The 25,765-nt window shown below is 49.8% G+C and overlaps 2 protein-coding genes and 1 long non-coding RNA gene across 3 annotated transcripts in view; all 3 read right to left on the bottom strand.

The window, feature by feature from the left end:
* The window catches only part of LOC141975930 (uncharacterized), a 31,047-nt gene extending 13,499 nt beyond the window's left edge, over window positions 1-17,548 (bottom strand). Inside the window, exons 1-18 of the mRNA XM_074936634.1 lie at window positions 17,434-17,548; window positions 16,279-16,478; window positions 15,628-15,840; window positions 14,710-14,855; window positions 14,041-14,168; window positions 12,700-12,832; window positions 12,190-12,322; window positions 11,395-11,550; window positions 10,777-10,903; window positions 10,202-10,413; window positions 8,311-8,473; window positions 7,711-7,793; window positions 5,795-5,955; window positions 4,136-4,289; window positions 2,797-2,972; window positions 2,636-2,705; window positions 1,488-1,640; window positions 239-574 (exon numbers count right to left, since the gene is read on the bottom strand). Of these exons, the coding sequence (XP_074792735.1) occupies window positions 239-574; window positions 1,488-1,640; window positions 2,636-2,705; window positions 2,797-2,972; window positions 4,136-4,289; window positions 5,795-5,955; window positions 7,711-7,793; window positions 8,311-8,473; window positions 10,202-10,413; window positions 10,777-10,903; window positions 11,395-11,550; window positions 12,190-12,322; window positions 12,700-12,832; window positions 14,041-14,168; window positions 14,710-14,855; window positions 15,628-15,840; window positions 16,279-16,478; window positions 17,434-17,495 (2,806 nt within the window). The 5' untranslated portion in view covers window positions 17,496-17,548. The remainder of the gene's footprint in view (window positions 1-238; window positions 575-1,487; window positions 1,641-2,635; window positions 2,706-2,796; window positions 2,973-4,135; window positions 4,290-5,794; window positions 5,956-7,710; window positions 7,794-8,310; window positions 8,474-10,201; window positions 10,414-10,776; window positions 10,904-11,394; window positions 11,551-12,189; window positions 12,323-12,699; window positions 12,833-14,040; window positions 14,169-14,709; window positions 14,856-15,627; window positions 15,841-16,278; window positions 16,479-17,433) is intronic.
* Window positions 17,549-18,436: 888 nt separating this feature from the next.
* On the bottom strand, window positions 18,437-20,990 carry LOC141975932 (uncharacterized). Its single transcript, XR_012636023.1, has 4 exons — window positions 20,876-20,990; window positions 19,808-19,933; window positions 18,693-18,872; window positions 18,437-18,486 (listed from the first exon to the last, which is right to left on the bottom strand). It is a non-coding gene; the product is annotated as an uncharacterized LOC141975932 (long non-coding RNA).
* A 1,158-nt stretch (window positions 20,991-22,148) lies between these two features.
* LOC141975861 (uncharacterized) lies at window positions 22,149-25,701 on the bottom strand. Its single transcript, XM_074936526.1, has 6 exons — window positions 25,645-25,701; window positions 25,200-25,346; window positions 24,207-24,371; window positions 23,616-23,767; window positions 23,144-23,312; window positions 22,149-22,285 (listed from the first exon to the last, which is right to left on the bottom strand). The coding sequence occupies exons 1-6, from the start codon at window positions 25,691-25,693 to the stop codon at window positions 22,149-22,151; spliced, it is 819 nt and encodes a 272-aa protein (XP_074792627.1). The 5' UTR covers window positions 25,694-25,701.
* Window positions 25,702-25,765: the final 64 nt, after the last annotated feature.

Below are 25,765 nucleotides of genomic sequence, written 5' to 3'. Positions count from 1 at the left end.
AGAAAGGAAATAACACAAGTGATGTCACGTAGAGCAGCACTGCAGGACTCTAGATAGAGCTGTGTCCAGGAGCAAAGAAAACCAAACTTTTCCCAGACAGCAAACTCTTACCAAGCAACAAAGAAATTATTGGGGCTATGAAGACATGCCTATAAAAGAACCTGTTCCTCACCTGCTGAGTCACAAATAGAGTATAAATAGCAGACACCCTGCTCCCATTGATTGCTGGCACTCATACCTGCTTTGATCCATGCCATGGCATTCAACAGGATGGCTATAAATTCCCCGGCATTCTCCAGGCGTGCTGAACATATATACAGGAACCTGTTGGTAGCATCATAGTAGGAATCTCCAGGGCTTTGGAGAGCCTCTTGGACCCTTTCTGGGCTTTGGTCTGGGACTGTCTGAGCCAACATGAGTACCACAGCTGGGTGGGAGCAGGCCCTGCTTAGCAGGCGAATCACAGTGCAGCCAAAGCGGTAAACAACAAACTGGCGAGGGGACAAGCTGGCCAGATCTGTGGTGATCAGTGAATTCCTGGTGGACCTTGGAGAACTGTCACTCAAATATGCCTCTGGAAAAGAAAAGACCCAGGAATTCAGGTAAGCAATCTAGCATCATTCCCTGCTCCCTGGAGCGGTCTTCTTCCCTCTGTCAACCAATACCATTTCCTGCTCCCTGGGGATGTCCTCCACCTGTAAACAAGCACCATCCCTCCACTATCCACAGCTCTCCTCTTTCCTCTGTGAAATTCTCCACAATAAGCTACAATTCTGCAAGCTATTTCCTTCCCATTATCACAGGCTTCCAGAGAGATACTTTCTGGGGATGCACAGAGTGTAGGTGTAATGGCACCCTGCACAGAGGATTATGCCATTATAAACTGTTGGGTTCTTTAAAGCAGGCTGGGGCAAGCGAGCCCAGTATCCGCTGCCAAGCCATGCTTTTGTGGTCTCCATATACAAACTGTCACATGGTTCTACTTCCCATTCCTCCCATCTAGCCATGATTGAAGGCTCCCTGTATCTTCAGGTTTGGCAGCTTGCCTCAGACATGTCCAGTCCCCAGAGGAGAGGTATCCTCAGTCTCACCTAAGCACTGTCACTCTTACTGTCATTTTCAGCATAGAGACCTAGTCGTAAATGGGCCCCAGAGGCTGACTTTCCCTCTCATCTTTCCTGGCCAGGATTGAGGCACACTGCCAGGGAAGCTTGCCCTTCTCATACCTATGCTGAACCTGTGGATCAACAGAGGACTTCATTCTCCAAGGAGGTCAATCCACCAGCTCTGACTCATGTTAAACTAGTTAATGAACTGCGGAGATATTTTATGTATAAGACTACGTAAAAGTCACTCATCTGGGCACAAATGTAGAGTGGACTTGGTAATTAATGATTCCTCCCCCCGACATCAATCCTGTATGTTTGCATTCTGCACCTCAAGGGGCACAGGCTGCAGGACACTCAAGAGGAATTTTGCTTCATTACCTGCAGCAGAAACAAGAGGACACTGCTGCTGCTTCTCCAAAGCCTGCCTGATCTCACGCAGGGTCCTGGTGAGGGGGGAAGTTGCCATTAGACTCTCCACCTCAAGCTCAGTCAGACAGGCCAGTGTGGCCCTACCAGGCTGAGGACCTAGCCCTGGGAAACACAGACATGGCATGTCAGCTAGAGAAGCACCTCCAGGCCTGGAGAAAGGAGGTGGCTTCATGCAGATGGCTGGGCAGGTGGGCAGTTACTGCATAACACATTGCCACACGCAAGAACTGTAGTGCCTAGAGAGAATGCTTCTCCTGAGCCCCAGGTGGTAAGAGAATCATGGAGCTAATGCTCCTCCATCTAGATGGTGTCCAGTGGACATGCCAAACCCGCAAAAAAAAAAACGCAGAAATTGGTCTTGTTTTTGGCTTAATTGGCTTGTGAGTTGCTTGTTGGCTACTTTTTAGCTTGTTGCTTGTTGTAGCTTGTTGCTGCTGCTTCTTCTTTTTTTTCTTTTTTTGATTGGCTCCCGGCAAGCAGAGGCGAGTGGGGGAGTCAGGAGTGCACTGCAGGCCCACCACAGTCCCAGACTGCACACCGGGGGGATCTAGTCACATAGAGTGTGGGGGTTCTTAGGGGTTGGCTTGTTTTGGCCTTGTTTTGAAATGGGATTAGCTTGATTTTTGGCTTATTGTGAAAGTCGGGGTGCTTATTTACTGCGTGAAAGTTGGCAACTGTGGTGTCCGGTTCTCCAGACAGCATCCACCTAGTGGCTGATCAATGGAGCGGCACCCAAAATCTTTCACAGGAGGTGGTTGCTGAGTACATGGCTGCAAAATGGCTAGGACTGTTGTGGATTTTCCCCCACCACAGTATTGTTCTATGCACTGCGGGCGAGGGTCCATTTGCTGTAGGGCCTGTCTTGGACTGGTGTGTAATGGGAGCTTACTGGGAAATGCTCCTTCACCTTACCACCACCATAAAAAGACCTCCCTGTAAATAGTAATTATAAAATGTCCAAAGAAAATTAAAAAAAGAAAAAAAGTGTTGCTACCCAGACACTCTGGTGATTATTTTAACCAAGTATCTATCAAAGCAACCTCTTACAGCACCCCCTGAATTGTTACCGTGTCCACAGCTGAACCCATGGCTCTTACCTAGTTCTTCGCAAGTGACAAAGGGGCCTTTCCTATTGGAGCGTCCATGCTGCTGGAGCCCGCCAGGATCCTGTAGGACAAACAAGGGCCAAGTGTCATAGACAGAGACACGAGTCATTGGGAATAATACAGAGGTTCATTTTGGATCAGCTGTTCTTCACCTGCCCTCGCTCTGCTCCTGCTTTCCTTTGACTGGCCAGGCTGGATTCTGCTGTCCCATCCTGTCCCTGTACATGCTGTGCTGGCTCTTGCTTCACAATCGTCTTCCCACAATGGACTTTACCAAGCAGGATTTTCAGAGCTTTCATTAACTCTGTTGCCTCCCGCCACTCAGCACCTAATGAATTCAGCAACAGCAATAATCAAAGATGGTTCCACACATTTATCAAGCCTCACTCATTCCCAAGTGCTTTAAAACCTATACACAAGTCTCATTTATCCACTACTGACGTGCAGCCAATGTGGCCGTGGTTTATAAGTGCATGGTAGTTTAGGACAGGAAGCTAAGAATGCTGTACTTACACTACTGGGAGAATGTACAGAAGCTCAGTGGAGTTAACGGAGCTGGGACCTGACTGGGGCACTGAGGTTTGGACTAACAACCTTAGTAGAGCCTCAGTTTTACATCTCATTTGAAAGGAAGCTCAGGAGACAGCCTAGTTCCAGGCTTGACTTGAGCTTTATGAATCCAGACTGCTGCTGATGGCAATAGGTTCATAGAGAATAGGTCCATCAATGGCTTTTAACTAAGACAGTCAGAGACACAACCCCGTGGTCTGGGTATCCCAAAGCCTCTGACTGCCAGAAGCTGGGACTGGACAATTGGGGATGGATCACTCGCTAATTGCCATGTTTTGTTCATTCCCTGAAGCGTCTGGCACTGGCCAGTGTTGGAAGACAGGATACTGGGCTAGATGGACCTTTGGTCTGACCCAGTATGGCCATTCTTATGTTCTTAATACCTGTCTGTAACACTGTGCAACCAGCGCATCTCAGCTCCAGCCCTTGTGGAAGAGTCCTACAGATTAGAATGTAATAGGGCTAATATCTGAGGGTCTCTCAAAATTAGAACTCTGTGGAATTGAATGGAGAATTGTAACATATCTTATGCCATTCCATAGAATTTAATAGAGAATTATAGCTCTGCTATGGAATCCTATAGGTTGGGTCCAATAAAGCCAATGGAAAAAGTTGATAATCCCCTATTGAATTTCTTAAGGTTTACAGTAATGTCTATAGAATACGATTACATTTCTATAGGATTCTTTTGATTTCATCCTGTTTGATAGGTCTCTTCCCCAAAGGAACTCACCTAAGGAGCTGCCATCAATTCCTATGGGAATTGTGACTTGCAGTGACATGGAAAGCTGGGATATTGAGTTGTCTCTTCTCCCCATTTACATGAACCATGCCTTTCCTAATCATGCTGTGGATGGCTCATGGACCACTACCTGCCATCCAATCGCTACTGCTCCCTTCCCTCCACTCTGGTTCTCTCACCTGTGTGGCCCATTGCTTGAAAGTCTCTGCTGGTCACTTCGTCATGTTGCCCAATGCCCATGGCTGCCCGGGTGCTCCCCGGGGTTCTATGCACAGAGATGCTTTGCTTGGTGAGGTCTTTCAGCCCATCAGAGTCCAGAGTTTGCACCATGTCCTAGTTACAGAGAGCAGCAGCATCATGCTTTACCTCTCTTGTATTCACTCCTCCCTTTCCCAGCCTCTCCAACCAAGCACACAGACACCACAGGCTAAATGCTATCTTCACATGCAGGTCCCATGCTGGCATCCCAGGGCAGAATTTGACCCTAGATCACGTGCATTTATAAGAACACTGTAGTATCAGGTGAGCTTTGTTTGGCTTAGAATAAGACTCCAAGAGTATTCTGTATCCCACATGACAGGTGCAGCAGTGGCTGTGCATCTCCTGAACACTGGGAAGCTCCAGAAAGGATTCCAGAAGCCCCATGGCTGTGCCTAAATGCTCTGTAGAGCCCTTAGGGAGCAAATGCAGTGCAGCCCCTTGCAGAACTAGAACTGCCAGCCCATGCTCTTGTCTGTACAGTGCAAATAAATCCAGCACCTCTCTCCTGGACCAGGCAGTAGCATGAGACTCAGAGCAAGGAGCTTAGCTTTCAGCAAAAATGAAGCAGGTACCAAAAACATTTGTGGCTATGGAAACCACACTGGGCATATAAAATGAGCTGCGCTTCTGGTCACCGTGACACGGGGCAGCCGAGTTCCAAAGTGCTACTTGACAGGTCACTGCTGAAAGGAATGTTGCATTGTGGGATTGCAGCCAGAGGACCGCTTATACCGGTATAGTTATGTGTGTGTCCATACTGCCACTGTGCTAACAAAACTATACTGGCAGGAGGCTCATGTCTCTCCCCAAAGGGAGCAGAAATGCCAGAAAAAGCAGAGGGTGTTGTTGTTCGGGGACAGAAGTAAGGGTGGACAACCATGAGGCTGTGCCGAAAATGGATCAGTTTTGCTGGTACAACTTTCCAGCGCAGACCAGGCCTAACAGAAGCTGAAAATCTAGCTAATAGGCTAAGTACCAGGGATCCAGAGCCCACGGGTAGCAAAAAGCTGGAGCAAAGAGTTTCATCCAATACTGCACTATTATTTAGCCAAGATCAGGCTCAGAGGTATTTCCACTGGGAGCAAATTCCAGAAGTGAAAGCCAGGAAATGCCGTTTGGCACCCAAGGGACTCCAGCTACATGGAAGTGGAAGGGGAAGCATTTGCCTGAGAGAGGTGGGCTCTGGGCACTTCCAGGCTCTGTAGTCACTAGCTCCCTGATCTTCACCCAGAAGTGGACTGGTAGCCGGTGCAGAATGATATGTTCCTGCTGGTCTGCCCTGCTCACAGAGTGGACAGCTGTATGCTGCACCTGGTAGCCTTTCAAGGGTAGCTCCAGATAGAGCATGCTGCTGCAGTCTAGCCTATGTAGAGGTAACAAAGGCATCGCTAACCACAATGAGATGAGCGCAGAAGGATGGAATCTCTTGCCCAGCTGCATGTCTCTCTGGCCATTGCTGCTACTGGGACTCCTCAGACACAGCAGCTATGCTGAGTAAATTCCTACCCCGTAAACTATGTATGCTACAAGTTCCAAGGTTCTGAGATCCCCTCCCTTAAGCTCCTCTCCATACTGACCATCAGCCCCTGGATCCTCTGGCAGATCCCCCTGTAAAAGGCCAACACATCCATCCTGTGTTTTGCCATCTGAGAAGCCAGGTGAAGGTTTTGGTCCTCCAGTTTATCATATAGGGTGCGGACGCTGAAATCTTCCAGGTCCCTCAGTGCGGGCTGCTCGCCTGAAACACAAAGTACCTCTCATTTCCCATTGCTGACTGAAAGGCCTGAAGATATTTCTCTCCTTGAGAGTCACCAGCTGAATCTCTAAGTGGCTGTGATCTCATGATACACCATTTCATTTTGGGCCAGGTCTTTAATACCAATCCCAGCATGCTTCACAGAGTGCAATAAACGGTAATGCGGGAGAGAGAAGTGTGGTGTGGAGGAGGAAAGGAGAGGAGAGTCGATGCGGCAGAAGATACAGGGAGGCTGTTGCACATGGCTGGAGCTGCAAGTGGCTTCAGAACAGAAGGCCTTTACCTAATAATGGCAAGACTGTGAGGGTCAGAACTGATGCTAGAGACCTGGAGGGAATGGATCAGAGCAAGATAAAGCCCACCGTGAGGGTGCCTGGATAAAGTGCTTTGAGGGTTCTAATAACTAAGAACCCTCCATGGATCTGTCTTCTGAAATGAAAAGGGAGACCCTCATGGATCTGTGGATACGGGTGATGTAGTCAGATACTTTTGTATGTGAGAGGAGAGCTGTGGTGTTCCGATGAATCGCACGTTTATTTTACAAAGCTCATTGGATTCACCGCCACTGGCCTTTCCTTGTTTGGAGAACAGAAACCCAGTCTCAGAGGGAGTGCAGAAGGAATGCATAAACGGCCAGCTACAGTCGTTTCATAACTCAGCCCTGTACATCCCGTGTGTCCTTAAGTCACATCTCCTGCATGTGTCTTATTCTGCTGATCTCTCCCACAAGGAAAAAGAGACCAGGCTTTGTAATGCGCTTTGAGACCTGTGGCTGAAAAGTGCCAGTTAAGTGCTAAATGTCATTCATTCTCTGATATTACCATTGGGGTTGTGCGGTTTATACCACAGCAGCTTTTGCATATTAGTATGTTCTGACTGTTGGTGCAGCGCCTAGCTGGAATCATGCTAAAAATATATTTATTATTGTTTTTTAGGAGATGTGAAAGAATGAATGCATGGATCCAAGGACCTGCGTGGCAGGGGAAATGACAAAGCCATCCTGTCTCTCTTAGAACAGGAGCCAGTGAAAAGACAGGCAGAGAGCACAGACACCAGGTGCTGTTTTTTCAGAACTTAAGGGACCTTTGCTGAACAGAATATGGAATCTTCTCACAGCCCACTGTGTCCTGTTAGGCTCTTAGTTTTAGTTTTTTACAGCACAACAGTTCCCAGAGCCAGTAGATGGTGCCACCTGCTGGGCCCTGAACTTATTGCATTAGCATGAACCACACTTTGAGCCCATCACCTCTGAGATGTTGTCACTGAAGGAGGGGAAGAAAGACTGTAGGTTGCTGGGCACTCAGAGAACATAAGAGCCAACAGCAGAATACAGGGACCTCATTTTCCAGGAGCTTGGCTTTGCTTATTAATGTTGTGCATCTTTCCCTCACCTCAGATAACCTGAGGGCAGTTAGTCTCCTCAGTATGAGGCCGGGGGGACTCTTAAACCCATTACACAGCTGGCAGGCTCCTGACCCGCACTGGGGAGAGAGAAAATGTTTGAATGGAAGGAGGAACCTATGAGATGTTTGTGTCTCTGAGCATCAGTGCATCGCAGCCTGAGTGAGTGTGTGACCACAAATGTATGGGCATCAGCATGAGTTTCCAAGTGTGCAGGCACGGGGATACTATGGTATGGGCGTGGTACACAAATGAGAACAGAACAAAACAGAGTTGGTGGGAATGAGTATGAACAAATCAAAAGGAGAGAGTCTGGCCTTTGATAAAGGGCTTTACCTGGACCATGGATAACTCCTTTCTCTCCACCATCAGCTCCTCTTCCAGAACCCTGGGGACCAAGGGCTTCATAGAACTGAAGGCTAGAGGGAGAAAAAGAGAGTGTGATGCATATCCATGGGTGGAGCAGTACACACACGCTCCATGCACCCACTCACAAGCCAGTGCAGGCTCCCAGTAGCAGCAGCAGCTGCAGTGTCACCAATCCAGTTCAGACGCTAGATTAACGTTTTTCTTGTTGATTCTGGAGTAAGAGGGGTATGGAGCAGAGAACCAGGCAAAGGGATTCATGCAAAAAGAGTGAGGTGATGGCAGCGTGCAGGGGATGCCAGTGGAGATGAGAATGGGAGTGCTCTGGAGTGCAATATGGGAAACCACCACCCTGTGGGGAAGCAGAGAAGTTTCATCTCTGTGGAGTTGAGGAGCCATCAGACTGTGATGTTGGACAGGAGTGCAGTGCCAAAGGGCAACAGGGATTAGCACCCCACCTGGCCTGTGCAGTAAGAAGCCTGTTTCCTCTATTGCTCTTGCACTCTATCCTGCAGGCCTCTATTTGTAAGCTCCAGAGCTAGTGGAGTCCCAGCATGCGGACAGACTCACCTGTCTTTAATGAGCATGTACTCGGGTGGGATGTGTGGCTCACCCAGGCTCCTCCACCGTGGCTTCCAGTTGTTCATAGGACTGGGGTTGGAAATGGGGGGCCTCAGCATGATAGCCAGGGTCATCAGCACAACCGTCAAGAAGCCCAGGACAAAAAGCACTGCTAGAAAGACCAGGCAAGATGGCCGGGTGAAGGAGCTATGTGTCAGCATCAGTGGCTGAGTGCTGCCACAGTACCTGGGATGGTACCACAGTGCAGAATGGTTGGGGCCTGGGCTACCCTTTTATCTAGTGTATAATTCGGGGAATCATGGAAAGGGTATCACCTAGTGATGGACTGGTCTTGCACATCCAACAAGGGAAACCCTAAAGGCCACCTGCAAATGGAATCAACAGCATCCCATTGCCTTCCTCCATTGGTACCGATGCCTCCAGCATCCACAGCAGGAGGGGCACTCACCATTTCTTATGCCCGGGAGAAGAGGGGCATGTGGCAATCACCACTGACGTGCTTCAGAGGGGCACTGCCTTCTCCATACCCAATAACAGGGACATCTAGCAACCTCCATCCCCTTGGCTAAGCACTCCCTTTCTCCTTAGCCCCAACATAGCCCAGAGGAACATTTAGCCACCCCACCTTCACTAATCACACTCAGGTAGGGAGGACTGCAGAATGATCCCTGTAGGCCTGGCATGCGTGTGGATGGAAGGGGAGTACAGCCCGGACAGCTGAAGCTGATGATGGAAGCTGGTGCTCACACTTGCGGGCCGCACTTTCATGCATATTTCTGCTGTCTCTCTTGGCTAGTTGAGGGATAACAGAGCTAGGCCTCTGAGAGCCCCCTCCAAAGCTGTGCTCCTGAGATCAGACCCTTCCTAAATTTTTTACAATGAATTTATTTCCTTCCACTTTATCAGGAAACACTAACAATTGGCATGCTGGTGCTGAGGGGAAGGTAGCCATTGATTACCTGCATTCCTCCCATGGGGACTGGGGGTGGGTGGGAGGGGAAGGTGTCTGCTCTTGGTATCTCCCCCATTTCACTCCTGCCTCAGGCTTATTCCTAGCTAGGGGCAGCAGGAAGCCTTGGGATGGTTGGCTCCAGGAGGGAAGGGTACTGATGAGAACAGGAAAAGGCCAGGGGCTTGATGCTATTTCCAGAGAGGCAGACTGGTTTAAGCATTTGTAGCTGTTGCCTGATGGGCTTAAGCACCCTTGTCCCTCTGGTGCATCTGGGGATGGACTGGTGAGTGAACGAGAAGGAAGTCTCTGCCATTGGTGCAAGAGGAAAGTTATGGGGACCCGTTACCTAAAATATAAACAAGATCCCCTGCAGGGGCAGGGGCTTACCACTGAAGGGCTATGAAGTGCATGGTGCCTTTCCATCCCTAACACAGCCCCTTAAAGGCCATAGTTCTACGAGCACCTCCTCACTGTCAGCGAACTTCTGCCCCAGTGGGAGCCAATAACCCCTGTTGTGGCTGCTCCCGCTAACAATTTGGGCTTTCTGGAAGCTTGCAGAATGTAGCTTGCCATGCACATGCACGAACGATATTCAGCTCAATGCGTCTGTCTCTCTGCAGGGCGAGGCTACTGGGGGATGCTCCCCATGAATTACAGCAGCTGACCCTTCAGGAGGTACATGAGTAGACTGGGACAGCCAAATTAACCCTGGGAGCAATCTCACTAATGTCAAGGGGTTTACACCAGGGATAGGTTTGGCCCATCAATGCATGATGCCTATAAAGGTCCTTCTCTCTGGTTAGTGGAAAGAGAACCCTATTAAAAGGGTATGTATCAAATGGGAGCTCATTTCCCACACACAGGTACAAGGAAGGTCACCAACAAGCTCCTTTGGTTTAAAGTATCAATTTGCCTTTACTGCTGTACCTGAGATAGTTGCCCAGTCAGGGGCTAAATTTAGTGCCCGATGTTTCAGAACCCCATGCCTGGCCAGCTGGTATGGAGAGGAGGGCTGGAAGGAAGCGCTGACAGGGTCACAGCCCATGTTCTCCTCGTTCACAACCACGATCAAGATACGTTCCTGGATGGTGCTATCCCTGAAAACGTATCTCCCAGGATCTAGGAAAACATGGGCAAACCTGAAGGAGAGAAGGAGGAAATTCAGGCAGATCCAACCGCCTTTAGTGTTAGGATCTAGTCACTAGCTTCTCCAGCCCGAAAGCTAAATGCCTTATCTGGAAGAACCATTCTTGGGAGGACTTAATGTCCATTCTCATTCAGAGCCTGATGCAAAGCTCACTGAAGTCAATGGGAGGTCTTTCCACGGACTTCAGTGCATCAGACCCTCAGTCCTGGATTTCCACATGCTGCTCCTTGCCACAGACCTAGCCTTTCACTGAAGGAACCACCCTCCTCCAGGAAGAAGGGAAACGTACAACATATCTCGTCATAACAACATCACTCAGTCTTGAGTTCCCTTCCACATTAGCATTAGGAGTTACCTGGAGATGTTGAGGTGAGTCTCCCGAATAAGGTGGTCCAGCCTTCGGAAATGACCAAAATCCCAGCCAGGATTGCTGTTGTACAGATGCTCCTTCTGATAGATGGGGTAGTGGCTGGAAGTGCGATCTGGGAACGAGCAGCACAGAGTTAGCAATTCTGAGCCACTTGGTTAGGATGGATGCAATCAAGCTGCACTGTACTGAGCAATGCGTGGGACCCAAGGGGTATTACACCATTTAATGATAACACTTTGCACGTCCCAGCATTGAGGGTCTCACAATGCTTTACACACACACACACACACACTAGCGAAGCCTCACAATCGGGGGTGGGGGGGTACTTTTATCCACATTGTACAGACAGGAAAATTAAGACAATAGTTAAGTGACATATCCATGGCCACAAAGTGAGCCAGTGGCAGAACCTCGAATAGAACCCAGGAGTCCCCTGCAGTCAGGCGTGTCTAAAGGTAAAAAGGCAGGGGACATGTAGAAGAGATGCAGGCATGCAGTACCAGCCCATAGTTTGGTAAACAGTCATACACGTGGTGGGTCTAGGCACATAGGATGATTAGACAGACGAGTAGACAGCATATGAATCCACACGACAAGACTCACTGCGGGGATGGATGGTGAGCTGGAAAAGGATGGCATCTCCCACATTCAAACACACAATAGGGTTGGGGATGCAGGGTAAGGGATGGGTGTCCTTGTAGGAGACAGTCTGCTCACTGCGCCAAACTCTCTGCAATGGCAGATCCAACCAAAAATCTCCTGGGGCAGGCAGTGGAGAAAAAAAGGGCAGGAGTGGGTGCATTGCCAGGAAAGCACATGCCAAAGAGGCAGCATAAGACAGCATCTACCCCTCGACTTCCCTCCCATCTTTCTGCTCTTGGGTAGGGTGACCAGATGTCCCATTTTTATAGGGACAGTCCCATTTTTTGGGACTTTTTCTGATATAGGTGCCTATTACCCCTCACCCCCTGTCCTGTTTTTTCACAGTTGCTGTCTGGTCACCCTACTCTTGGGGCCCAACTCTGCTCTCACTGAGACCAGTGTCAACCAGGACTGACCCAACTGAAATCAAACATCTGCCGGTAGGAGAGGAGCATCAGGCCCTTTCTCGTCAGTGCATTGATCTGCGAAGATACAGAATCTTCCACTAGTTTCTTGGAAGGCTGGAGTGAGCTCATAACTATCAACTACTTAATTCCCAGGTGCCCGAGGGGTTTGAAAGTGCAGCCAATTCATGTCCCTCTGAACACAGGGCCACATTCAAGATTTCCTGTAAAATGAGGACTCCCTTGTGTAATGTGGAGCATTTGAAAACAAATTCCCTCTGCCCCATGTAGCTCATAGGAAACTTAAGTCTATTTGCTGACTCTTCATCTTTACCGAGTTTTCACGTCTCACCTGTGAGGAATGTATCCAGCATGTCTGTGCTGGAAATAATGAAACCAAATACCCCAGTGGAGCCAAACAGAACCAAATGCACCTGCTGGCTCTTCTGCACATGTTCATCTGGGCCCAGAATGTTTGTCACCTCCTGCAAAACAGAGCAGGGCCTCAGGAGGACAGAGAATTACCAGTGATACTATTAATCTTGGAATCAGGCTACCTCCCATGTCCCAGCGCCACCTCTACCTTTAATTAATCTGCCTATGACTGTCTTAGTGATTCTTCCCCCCAACATTCAGTCACTACCATTCCATAGGGATTCATCATCCTCTCACCTTCGCCGTATTCCATGTCCTCTGAACAATATGGAGCCACTCCTTCCTTTCTGTGCACAGTCTGGCTCCTCCACATCACACCAACACCCTGCCTTCAAATCCAGCACAATCCCCTTACCTGGCTGCAATCTATTAGCTCTCTCCAGCCTCACATCACCTGGGGAGCAGGGCCCAGCCTGTCTCTACTCACTCTGTCCTCTCCTTCTTCAACACTCAGGAGGAGCTCTGAATGGATGCCAAGGCTCAGAGAGATCTGTGGGGTGTTCAGCAAGCACTCTCGGTTGCACAGCTCTTCGGCAGAGACGTACTGCTCACAACGACACCTTGCCAGGGAGAGAAAGGGTCTTGGTTACTTACAGTCACTGGGAAAGCAGCTGCAAGATGCAGATGGTCAGACCAGCTCCATTATTCTATAATCTGTACAGTTAGGTGGTCAGTTCTGTAAAAATGGAAAACAGGGATTGCCAGAGTTGATCACATGCAAGGTCCATCTACTGCAGTATCTCAGACAGTGGCTAGTACCAGGTGCCTAATAGGAAGGTGTAGGAACCCCGCAGCAGGCAGACACGGGATAAGCTGCCCTCTGACCTGTGTCTCATCCTGGTCTCTCATAGACATTAGTTTAAGTCCTGAAGCATAAGGTTTGTATCCCTTCCAGACTTTTTACTGAGAGCAACGCACATAGTGATTCAGTGCTCTCCCGCTACGTTTCTATGCAATCTACTTTTTTACTCTCTGGAGGAGTTTTTGAGGTACAGTAGTTCACTCACACAGAACAGGGTAATGTCCTACAGATAATGACTGACTTCTATATTCAAGAGCCTCTACCTGAAACCATGAAAGAGATTTAGACCAAAAATGAAGCATCTCTATTAAAAGGATGAATGAGGAGTGAACTCTGAATTCATCATCAGTTTTGGTCTTAATTTTCAAAAGTGACCAATGATTTTCAGAGCCCAACTTAAGACAGCTCAAAGTGCTGCTCACTCGCCCCCTGAAGATCAGGGCCCTTTCAGAGGTCTCTAGTTGGGCACCCATATTATTAGTTACTTTTGAAAATGTGAGTGCCTTGTATTTATGGTTCTTCATTTAGCAGAGTGAAGTCAGTGTTAGTGAATGGAGCTGGAGACCCAAGGCCAATATTTAGCCACAGAAAAAGTCCTGCAAAGGGAAAAGTTTTCATACCCATTCAGCCCTGCCATGGAGAGACACTGCCCCCATCTCCCCCGGCCCCCTCTAGGGTGGGACGATTGGAGTTCACTCTCCATGATCCATTCAACAATTGGGCCCACTACTGAACTTTCCTACAAAGAGGCCAGCTGTGATGTGGGCTCTTCTACAGTTAGGAAATGGGCTGAGGACATCACCTTGTTTCACACAGCCCACACAAGAGTCACACCACTTTCATCCACTACTGGTCTGGGGCAGATTCAAACTATGAACTGAGTGTGAAGTAACTGGCTACATAAGCCATCACCGATATTCTGAGCTAGCCAGAGTTTTCATAATAGGAAGCTGGAGTGAGACTTACATGCCCAACTCTGCACTGAGTTCTCCGCCCAGCATACCACAGAAGGGAGAGCAGTCATATAGTTCGGGGGAAATGCATTTGCGTGTGGATGCCAGACGGACTTCCCCAGGAGCACAGCGCTCCTCCACCTGCAACAACAACGTGAGCACACACATGTGAAATAGGGTCAAGCAGTTACACCACGGCCATGGCACCATTTGAACTGTCTCCACCCCATCCAACAGCTGAACTCTAGCATTGGGAGGGTAACCTCTTACGCAGTTAACACTGTTACAAAAAACACTGGTCAGAACACAGGGAGGAAGAATAAGAACGATTTCACTTCCATTACAGTTCTCCGACCAGCTCTAATTGAAAGGTGCCATAATGACAACCCCAGAGACATAAGTCTCATAGATCTGGCCTCTGTTACCATAGTACATAAGCACCTCACAACACCCTGGGAAGGGAGAGAAGTATTATCCTCATTTCACAGAGTGGAAAGTGAGGCACAGAGAGACTTGTCCAGGGTCACAGAGGGATTTTGTGGCAGAGCAGGGAATTGATCCCAGACTGTTGAGTCCCAAGTTTGTGCTCTAACCACTGCACCATCCTCCCATGTGTTACATTACCCATCCCCTGAGCCATTCAGTTTCAGTGGGCACAAGGGCTGTGCTGCAGCAATCTTACCTGAGGCTGGCAGTCTTGGTCACTGTTGGTGTCAGAATTTTTCTTGCCTCTCTCATCATAGTAAACGTACCCTGCTTGGCAGACACAAGAGCCATCTGACTCCTGAAAAGCCCGGTTCAGCCCATGGCAGCTACAGCTGCTAGCCCCTTTGGAGACAACAGCAACAGTGCCATGGAATTAGGTTTCAAATCAATGGAAGGGAACATCTTTTGCGGAACAAACTGTGCCCACAAAAAGGGAACTCTTCCCATGTCATCTGTTCCCCATGGCTTCATGCCATATCTGTGATGTTGTTGACATGCCCAAGTGCGCAGTCACTTTATCCTTGGAAGGCTGATACAGCTATGTGGTGGGGGGTGGAGGGACAGCTTGATTCAGCTGCCTTATGCAGTCTCAACTCCATCATCAGAGAAGTTCTTGTGGCAGGATCGTTTGCACTGAGAGGCAGGAGGGGCCCAGCTGGGGGTTTTCAGAAGTGACAGATAGACAAGCCCTCTTTTAACTTGTCCATTGAACCATCTGGGTCAGGATGGGGCCAGCTGAGGGCTCTGTGGATCGCCGGTCCCAGCCCACTAGGGGTGACTTGAAATGCTAGAGTTATGCCGTAAGGCAGACCCCAGTCTGTTATGTATTCTTCCCTCCCACTTGTACCCCATGGGACTAAATCCCCTCAGCTTTCACAGTTTGTGTGGGGCAGGAGGCAGGTTTGAAGGCCGTGCACTCAGTCTCAGCTGGAGGACAGACCAGGGGGCCGTTGGGGGTGGGAGGCAAACACAGAGCATCACAAAGGCCCCAGTTGGCTGTCGTGTTCCTGGTTGAGGAAGTCATTCATAATAAGCACAGAGGCCAACGGTTTGGTGTTTTACCACCACTCTCTAAGCAAGCAAGCCAGCTTCCCCTGCACAGGGCGTGACTCACCTGGCTGTGAGGAGGAAGAGCTCCCGCAGGGGAAACACCCTGTCTGAGCATAGAGGTGGTTGAAGGAGCCGGCAGGGCAGGCATGGCATTCCTCGGGCTGCTTTGCCAAGCTGCTGTTCCCGTGGGTCCCCGGGGGGCAGGGCATGGGTGCAGGTGCCCGGAGAGGGCAGTAATACCCCCTGGGGCAGGGCCGCTGGAGATAACTTGCACTGCCTGGGGAAAGCAACGGGGGCATTTCAGACACAGAGACTGCTGTCCCTTCCACTGGGGAAACACTGAACAGAATGGGAAGGACCCAGCCCAATGCAATTCTGGAGACAGTCAAGGGGATGAAATTATTCAACTCAGATGGAGCCAGTGGCACCCAGTGTGGTGTATGCGTGAGGCTCTCCATGCCCTGCACAAGTAACTAATGTGCCCAGCTTGCTTAACAAAGGATCCCAGTGGAAACCTGCCATCAGCTCTTTGAAAGATGAGTCTTCCTCTCCTCTGAAAGCCAACAGTGTCACTTGGCAAGTCCTGAGTGCCCTCTAACACCCAGATTCACAGCGGGATCCCCTGTAATATACCAGGCCTCCCACAACCCAGACTGACAGCCATGTCCCCTATATTACCCCAGCTTTCTATTCCATGGAGTCCCTGCTCAGTTACCTTGTGGGCAACTGAAGCCTGATGGGCAGGGCTGGCAGGATGGGCTGATGAGGGAGTCACTACGGTAGGTGCCCGGATCGCAAATCCTGCAGCATTTCTCAAAGGAGTCCCTTGGGCCAGTCACATTCAGGGCTGTGTATCCTCCCTTGCAGAGCAGTGGATGGGCACTGCCTGGGGGGCAGTAATAGGGGAACACACACCTAAAGGGAGAGACAAAGGCAGGAAGCAAGGTGAATGGGAAAAGCACTTGGCTGCAATTCCTGGTGGCCAGGCTGGAAGGGAACAAGTCTTCACAGCATCCTAGGAGACAGGCAATGAAGAGGAGGAGAGGGAGGAGATAATCCCCTGGGAAGGCAGCAGTTAAATGCCTACCTGGGAGAAGATAATTGCTACATTTTAAGAAAAGTGATAGAATGGAACCTGCTTCAAATGGAGTGAAGTGTCTTTATATAATCAGTGAAAGTCCATTCAAATGCAGTGAAGCTTCTCTCACTACACTATAAACAGAGTTTCACCATAACACAGTTCCCTGAAAGCAGCTGCCAATGCCCTGACAGCCGTCTAAACCCCAGAACTACGTGGAGAGTGACGCTTTGCACAGATATATTCAGAATGACCTTCTGCACTAGCAATACTGGACTGGATGTGAAAATAACACATCATACTAAATTTGCAAAAGCACCATTTAAATTGGCACCCTTGGAAATGCTCACACATTTCTAAGCACACAGTTCTGGATTACAGAGTCATGGCTCATACACAAACTCTGTTTTGCATGTGTATGCTGATACCATGTAGACATGCAAATCTGCCTTTTACAGCTTACCAGAATGAATTTCCAAAACCATGAAAATAAAAATTCAGAGGTTAGCTCAGTGCAAATTTAAAAGGGGTCTCATCAGGCCAAATTCTTTCTCCCTGTCCCATTCCCCACCCCAACCTCAGGCTGACTGCTACAAATTGAGGATCACCCTAACTGGCCCCAATAGTTTACACGTCCTACTATTTCAAAATCTGCAATTGTGATGGAAAATATTTTTGAAACATTTGCAAAATGCATGAAGGTTGTGACTAAAACCTTCTGATTTTACAGCAGGTGGATTTCAGAGTATACAGAGCTGCTAGGACCCTTCACCAAGAATGCTCCATACTCACAGCTGCTCGGGGGTGTTGTACTTGGATGATCCTTCTGGACAATAATATCCACCTGGACACATGGAAGGGACCCCTGTGTGGAGCCCACAATAGGAGCCACCCCTGCATATGGTTGGATTCACTGAACCTGACGGGGACATAAGAACTGGTGATAACGTGACGTTCCCAGGGAGCAGCAGAAGGAGATGGGGGAGGGGGGATATTTAAACCCTGTGATCATTCAGTGGGCAAGACATGTGGTTAGGATGATGGAGGACAGATCAGCTCAGTGTTTCATGGAAGGACATCCTTATGGTACCCAACCCCATGGCCAGCCAAGGAACCGATGGAGGGATAACATTGAACAAGACGTAAGAGCTCCTAACGTGAATTACCATCAATGGAAAAAATATGCCATTGACAAGAGGTGGGGGGAAATTCTGTGGTCTATAGAGCCAGGGAGGAAAGTACCATCCCTATATGCCCCACCTTGTTCACTGACGGACACAGACCCATTTGCTGGAAATCCATCAACTTGCCTATTAACTTAAACTTTAACACAGAAAGGGACTGGCTCATGTCTGGCTGCTGCAAGGCACCTGCTCTTCTCCAGTCCCAGCTCATTCTGCTTGGGTGTCACAATCGCAGCAAAACTCTGGATGGGAGTCCGGAAGGGCCTTGGGATGCTCAGCCTGCCCACGATGTCACCTCAGGGTGAGCGGCACCCATGAGGCTCACTGCAGGGAAGCGATCGCAGGGTCATCACTGCCTGCTACAATCAGGAGCCATTGTGCTCAGTGTTGTGCTTGGCAGAAAAAGGACAAAAAACAAGAAGCCTGGGCATCTCACCTGGTGGGCACTCGTAGCCGGGTTGGCAAAGAGCTCCTTGGACATTGGGCAGCCCCGTCTCTGCTGGGTCTGGGCAATAGCAGCCAGGAGAGCAGGGGTCACACTCTTCCAAAGATGCTGCACCAGGCTCGGTCCTGAAGGTACCAGGTGGGCATAAAAACCTGTCCCCTTTACCTGGGCACCAATATCCGGGGGGGCAGGGGTAGTCCTCAAAACTGGTAAGGCCTGGTGAAGAGAGAATGAAAAGAAGGGCTGTGAAGGGAAAGGGTGGCAAGCTGCCCAGGTTCTACCATCTCCGTGAACATGAGTGGCTCATACAGCAGACCCTGGAATTTCCACCCCCTCCTGTCTCAGGGATTGAGCCCACTGCAATGGGAGATTTGCATCTGACTTCAACAGCAGCAATATTTGGCCCTCGGCTGGCAGCTCACCTGGTGTTTGGCAGAGATAACCTGGGGGGCAAGGCTGGCAATCTGCCAGGCTCTGTGCCCCTGGGGCTGGGCGGTAAGTGTGCTCGGGGCATTGCTGAGGTGCCAAGAGAGTGATGGGGTCGGTGAGATTCACGCCGCCACAGTAGTGTCCAGGGGGGCATGGGTAGGTCACTGGATCCCCTGAACAAACAGAAAACAGGAGCATCAGCAGAGGTACTCTCACTCTCAAGCCAGAACCTTCTTCCCAAGCCTCCTGCTGGGCATCTCTCATTGGATCCTATTCAAACACCCACACGGACAGAATCCAGCCACAGACACCACCCCTCTCTGGAAGATTGAACTACAGAGCACAGGGGAACTGGAGATTGAATTTGGTTTGGGGCCCTTCTCTAGACCAATGACTCTCAACCTGTCCAGATGACTGTACCCCTTTCTGGAGTCTGGTTTGTCTTGTGTACCCCCAGGTTATCCCTCACTTATTTACTGCTTGCTTACAAAATCAGACATAAAAATACAAAAGTGTCACAGCACATTATGACTGAAAAAATAGCTTACTTTCTCATTTTTACCATATTATTATAAAATAAATCCCTTGGAATATAAATATTGTACTTACATTTCAGTGTATAGTAATATAGAGCAGTATAAACAAGTCATTGTCTCTATGAAAATTTTAGTTTGTACTGACTTCGCTAGTGCTTTTTATGTAGCCTGTTGTAAAACTAGGCCAATATCTCGATGAGTTGATGTACCCCCTGGAAGACCTCTGAGTACCCCCAGGGGTATGTGTACCCCTGGTTGAGAACCACTGCCTAGATTATAAAGCCCTGCTTACATTTACAGAGCTTCATAAAATAATACAAATTAATAGTAATAATAAAAGTATAAGGTGCATAAAGTATGTATTTATTCTTTCCTCTGCAGTATCCAGCACTGGTCACTCACTGATGAAGACAGGGTACCTTACTGGATGGACCATGGACTTGTCCAAGCTTCCTGTGTTTCACTTTCCAGACCCCTACATCAGTACCCACTTGACTGGCTCACTGATCTCACACATACACTTTCCTCTGTGACACATAATCAGTTATTCCCACTGTCTCCCGAGTCCCAACCTGCTTTACACCAGTGGCCAGGTGGACAGGGCAGGCAGTCCTCTCTCCGCCTCGCCCCTGGGACAGCTCCAATGGTGTTGGGGGGGCATGGTGTGGGCACCTCGGAGCCTTCCTTGCAATAGAAACCTAAGGGAGAAACAAAAAAATGTTCTTTCTGATGGGCAAGGTGACTCAGTGGCTATCTCCCTCTGACACTGCATTAGCAGCTGCAGGGCTTTGGGTGCGCTGTTCGCACAAAGAGCCACAACAGTCACATTCAGAGCTTGCCAGGCCAACAATCCAGCACTGTGAATTTGCACCAGCAGACACTGGCATCATTATGTTCCATCAATCACCTCCTGATATTAGCATCACCTGACAAGTCAGAGGTGAGAACTGACAGTGGGCAGAGTCCAGAGCCCCAGGAGTCCCGCTCCAACATAAAGCTAAGGCCAGAGGGCCAGTTATCTCCCCTGGCAGCTGAGCCAGAAGAGCCCACACTCTGGGACCCTATCTCCAGCCCAGGGTGGATTGTTTGGGGGTGATAAAGCCAAAACTGACCATGCAAAACACTAATTCAATGTCCCCTTTTGACACCAAGGCATTCCAAGACATAACCAAAGGGCAAAGCATGATGAATTATCACGTAGGAGATCAGAGCTTAGGACTCAAGGGTCTTGTTCTGAATTCAGCACAGAACAGGGACCAGCATGCAGACAGCTTGCTCAGCCCCTTAGGGCAGCACTTACTAGGACAAGAGGCATTGGAGCTAGACTGGGGCTGAGACACAGAGTTCAGATGGGCTCTGGGTTTGGGCACCAGGATTGCTTGGATCTGGGATTTTTGGTCAGGTATGTCTTTGTTCAGAAATCAGGGAAATGGAAGGAGCTGATGAGGAGGCACTAATGAATGCAGCACTTTCAATACAGATAAAGATCCTCTTTACTCATCCTAAACTGACGGCACCTTCAAAGCAGGGGTCAGAACAGGTCATGCAGAGATATCAGACACTTGCTCATTCAGAGTCCCTGGCTTGTTGAAACCAGATATCTACTGTACACTTCACATACCGCTGTGATTCTCACTCACCTGCTGGGCAGAGACCCGCACGCACCTGCCCCCAGCGGCATTCAGTCAGGGAGCTCCAGGAAAAGTCATGGCCCTGGGGAGTAGACTCAGAACTCCCGGCCTGGCAGAAGTACCCAGCAGCACACTTCCCCTCCAGCCGCCCGCCCCTGGTGTAGAAGAGAGCAGTGGGAATTTACATGGGAAGCTGGTGGAGATGTGCTGAAGGCAAACACTAGCTCATATGTTGGACCCTGCCTGCAACGTACCCATTGCTGGCAAACTGAGGACTTTATAGCCATAAAAGGCGCAGGTGGACTGCGGGACTGGGCCCCCATTTGATAAAGGCAGAAATTAGAGGGGAGGTGGGCTCCTGAGCTGGAATGCTGGCTCAGACACAGGCCCTTTCCGTGACCTTGGACAAGTCACTTCAGGTATAATTGACAAGGACATTCAGTGAGACCCAGGCTCCCAAGTGACAGTCACTTTTCAAAATGGGTCTTAGGCTTCTAAGTTGCTCTGATGCCTTTAAAAACGTTACCCGTCACCTCTCTCTGCCCCAGTCAACCATCCCCTCTATACGATGGGGTGACAATGTTTACTATCCTTGAGAAATGGGCCTGAACTCAAACACGGCAGCCCAACACTGCCAATGGTTTGCGAAGTTCACTTCTGCCTACAAAATTTGTGCCTGGGGCCCATCGCGATAGACCCCCCCCACCATGAGGCTATTGAGCACTAAATAGCTAACGTTCATATAAAGAGTCAGTGAAGTGCTAAGCAGAATCATTTTCACTTGCTTTCTGGGAGCAGAAATAATCTGCAGAAACTACTTTAAGCACTTTTCCATACTCCAAGACTGAATGAAACCAGCAGACTGTCCCAGCTGAGTCCTCAGTTTGCTTGAGGAAAGGCCAAAGGGTATTCCTGAATTTTCTAGTAATGTCTGTCACGACATGATAAATGTCTATAAAATAACAAATGGTTTACAGAAGGGAGACCTGGCGCTTATGGTCTCCCTCTCTCGTAGCACAAGAACAAGGAGAGAGTCTCAGGAAACTGGAGACAGTATCCAAAGCAGGACAGTGCAGAGGCAAAGGTGGAGGGCTCCCTCCACACAGCTCTCAGTGGCACAATCTTGGCTGGAGTGAAGGTTTCAGTATGTATACTGGGGTCACTTCACTAACGACTGAAGTACAGCCACCTCTGGGGTGGAACAAAGTAGCTGCTCAACCATGCACAACAATGCAGCCCAACTATTTAGGGCAGGGAGGAAGAATACCAGCTCCAACTGAAACTACAGAGGCAACAGGCAGAATAAGGACCTGCAGTAGTGACCGGGTGAACAGGACAGACATTCTCTCTCCTCCCTGAGGCCAGTCATGTCTGGAGGGGTGAATGTGCCATCAGGACACGGAGCAGGAACCAGTGTACCTAACACAGAAACATGAGAGTAAATATAAAGCCAGAGAGGGCCTGGAAATGCTTTACAGTACTTCTGTCATGCAGGAAGCCCATTATTTGCAGTGACTATACTCTTTTGAATTGGGAAGTCCTGTCCCATGTCTCAGGGTGACAAAACCAGCCACATCACCAGCATGCTCTCACTCACAGGGCATAATTATTCACATGCTCTGTGCTGGCATGGAATTACTCCAGGTTATCAGGGTCTGATCAGTGCAGAGGGCATTGCAGAGCCCTTAAGAGCAAATCTCTGCACCCTGAACTCAAGGCATCACCGAATGAAGAAGGGCTCTGCTTGGTGCCTACCTGTCTGTTCATGCCCCAGGGCAGTTCCCCCATACCTGCTCTCGGCTTGTCGTCTCACACATACTTACACCACTTCTTCTCTCCCCTGTTCCCTGTCCCACCCCAGGTTGGAGGAAGGTATGCACAAGGGGCCTGATCTTGCCTGCCTGCCACCTGGTCATTCACACTAGTGCAGAGGGAGTGCATTGTGATTGGATAATGTTTTACATCCATATCACACAGATGTAAATGATTCCACCCGGTACAAGGCAAAAGTAAGTATGGCCCAAGGTTTACTCCACTTCTGCTCCCCCATTCCCCAGCCTTTAGAAGAATCCCTCCTTGTTTGGAGTGAGACGCACTGACATAGGGCCAAAGGGAAGACATATACCCAGCAGAGAAGGGACAAGGAGCGGAAGGGGAAGTAGCAGTCGCAGTGTGACGGGGAAGGGCATATACTGGCACTTGCTATACAGCCAGGCCAGGAGAGCAGTATGAGCTAGTGTGTGCTGCTGTGTGTGTGAAGGACTATCCCATACATACCTTCAGGACAGTAGGTGTGTGGAGGGCAGGGCTGGGGATCTCCTGCAACTGCCTCTTGGCAGTAGAAGCCTGGTTGGCAAGGAATGCAGGACTCAGAACCCCTGTTTGGCTGGTATTCCCCAGTGGGGCATGGGGCTGGGTGGGCAGACCCAGAGGAACAGAAGTGACCCTAGGAATCAGAAACAGAAGGAAGAGAAATGCACAGAGATCCAAACAAATTCAGGGTCTGTTTGTAGGGCCAACTACTGGAGCTGCTGAAGCCTGTGGCAAAACTCCTCTTGACTTAACTCCTCTTGACTTAACTTGACTTAAGAGAGGCCCGTGGCTTCTGCAGCTTCTCTTCACATGAAAGCTGGAAACTCTTTATCTTAATGTTAACTGGCACTGTTGGCTGTCACCAGCGGGCAATCCTGGCAGAGGTGCCAAAGACTGAATGGGTATGGAGACTCAACCTGCAGTCAGAGGACAGTACCTTGGGGCAGAGGAATGCGGTGGGGCTGAAGGAGCTGAAGTTTGCTGGGCAGTAGAAACCCGCAGCACAGGGTCCTGTAGGTGAGCTCAGACCGATGCTAGCACAGAAGAATCCAGGATAGCATGGCACACAGCTGTCCTGGGAGGAGCCACCTGGGTTGAGGGGTGGGGAGAGCTAGAGTTACAGGGGAATGCAGATGGGGGAGGAAGAGCCCATCTGAACCACAGTAACATCAGTGTGTATTTGCTATGATAATTATATTGCAATCAGCTGGCCAGGATGCACACCACTGCCCCCAACTGGCTGGAAACAGAACTGCCCTACTGTGTGTCATAGGCACTACACTGCTGACCACTAAGGGAGAATGTCCCTTAATTCAAGTGACAGGGGCCTGTGCTTTTGTAGCTGACAGGTCTGAGTTGCATCTCTGGTGTTGTCCTGGATTTTCTTAGCGGCCCTGGTGTCCAGCATTGTGACCAGCATAATGTTCCCAGGTAGCTACATATTTGTTACTGTATGCTGTGCAAGTCGAAATTAGGCCCCGCTGCTTTGTGGATCCCAGGAGAAATCCATGAGGGGAGCCGCACTCACCTGTGGCATTATTCAGGGTGCCCACTGGGCAGGCGACTGGGAACTGAGTGCCCTCCGGACAGTAGTGTCCAGGTGGACAGGGCCCATTGAGTGGGAGCCTGGGTGTCCTGTGTGGGATGGCATCGGCAGCTCCTCCTGAGCAGTAATATCCAGCTGAACACAGACCTGCCATTGGGAAAAAGAGGGTGCTCAGGGTTCAGCCCATGGCACTTAGTTCCAGCGAGGTCAGGGGAAGAACCTACCCCAGCCCCAGAACTAGGAAGCTGGGCCAGGACAAAAGCAGCTTTCTACTGTCTCCTCTACAGATAGCATCCACCAGGGGCTCCCCTATGTCCCCACCTCCATCTTCTCACTTGCTGGGCCCTTCTATTCTCGCCTGACCTCCCCTCCCCCAGTCTCTACATCCTCCCCCGCAGTCAGTCACAAAGACGCCCCCAGGCTTTTCTTTCATCTCCTGGTTCCCCTTGTGACAATGTCCTCTGGAATGAGCTCAGTTTTTCTTCTCTTCCTTCATAACTCAAACCTTTGCATCTTGGCATCATCTTAATTGCTCTGTGCTAGAGAGAGAGACAGAGATGAGCTGAGGAGACGGCAGAGAAGGAGAGAGCACTGGGGGGCTAGACAGAAAAGAGAGATGGGTAGAAAAGAGTAGGAAAAGAGAGAGAGAGAGCAGGAAGAAAGGAGAGAGAGAAGGGGGACAAGAAAAGGAATTGGGAGGGGGAAGCTAAAGGACTCAAGATGACAGATTCAAATCCCTTTGCACAAAAACTTGATTAACAGAATGACAGAGCGAGGAAGTGAATGAGAGTAAGAGAGAGGGAGGGGTTTGGAGGGTTCCTTTAACTCCCTTCCTCTGATCTTTTAGGAATCTCCACCACCTCCTGGCCTCATCCAGCTCAGAAAGCCCCACTCCCTGCCCTCCCCACATGAAGCAGGTGTAAGCCTCAAGGACCTCCAGTGCCTGGTGGCCCTGGGTCTACCAGGACAACTTACCATCTGGTTCCCAGTTAGCATCCCCTCTGCAGTACCTCCCCACTGGACACAATTTGCATGCAGCAGGGGACAGTGCCCCATTCAGATTGTTCATGGTACCTTCAGGGCATGGCAGGGGCATTGCAGCCTGAGCTGGACAATAGTAACCTGTAAATACAAAGAGGTGAATTAGGCACTCCTCATCAGACAGAGCACCTGCCTTGGAAACCTGGCTCCACTGACAGTTAATGGCAAAACTCCCATTATCTTCAAAGCAGCCAGGATTCCACCCCATGAGCCCTGGGCTCATTCACAATATTTACTGCCCTTAAAAGAAAGGAAGGCACTGCTGGGTCTGGTGCACGGGGTGGGTGAGCAGCAAAGGGGAGCTGTGTGCATTTCTATGGGCTCCCCCTCGCACACTGCATCTTCCCTTCTTGTTCTGCTGTACAGCTGGCTGCCTTACCTCTGGGGCAGCTGACTGGCTCCACAGTGGCAGCATGTCTGCAGGCCATACCAGCCGGGCAAGGGAGGCAGGTGCTTGCTCCAGGCATAGGGCTGAAAGTGCCTGGCTCACAGGGTATCTC

Source organism: Natator depressus, chromosome 22 (assembly GCF_965152275.1).
Source record: "Natator depressus isolate rNatDep1 chromosome 22, rNatDep2.hap1, whole genome shotgun sequence".
In the NCBI taxonomy this organism is placed as follows: Eukaryota; Metazoa; Chordata; order Testudines; family Cheloniidae; genus Natator; species Natator depressus.
This window is presented reverse-complemented; position numbering and strand designations above follow the sequence as displayed.

What these genes read in the sequence shown, in the direction of transcription:
- LOC141975861 (XM_074936526.1), bottom strand. Translation starts at nt 25,693, where the DNA reads ATGGCCTGCAGACATGCTGCCACTGTGGAGCCAGTCAGCTGCCCCAGA. An exon ending in CACCCTGAATAATGCCACAG is followed by an intron (nt 23,768 to 24,206) that starts GTGAGTGCGGCT and finishes CCCTCAACCCAG; the next exon opens with GTGGCTCCTCCCAGGACAGC. An exon ending in CCGCATTCCTCTGCCCCAAG is followed by an intron (nt 23,313 to 23,615) that starts GTACTGTCCTCT and finishes TCTGATTCCTAG; the next exon opens with GGTCACTTCTGTTCCTCTGG.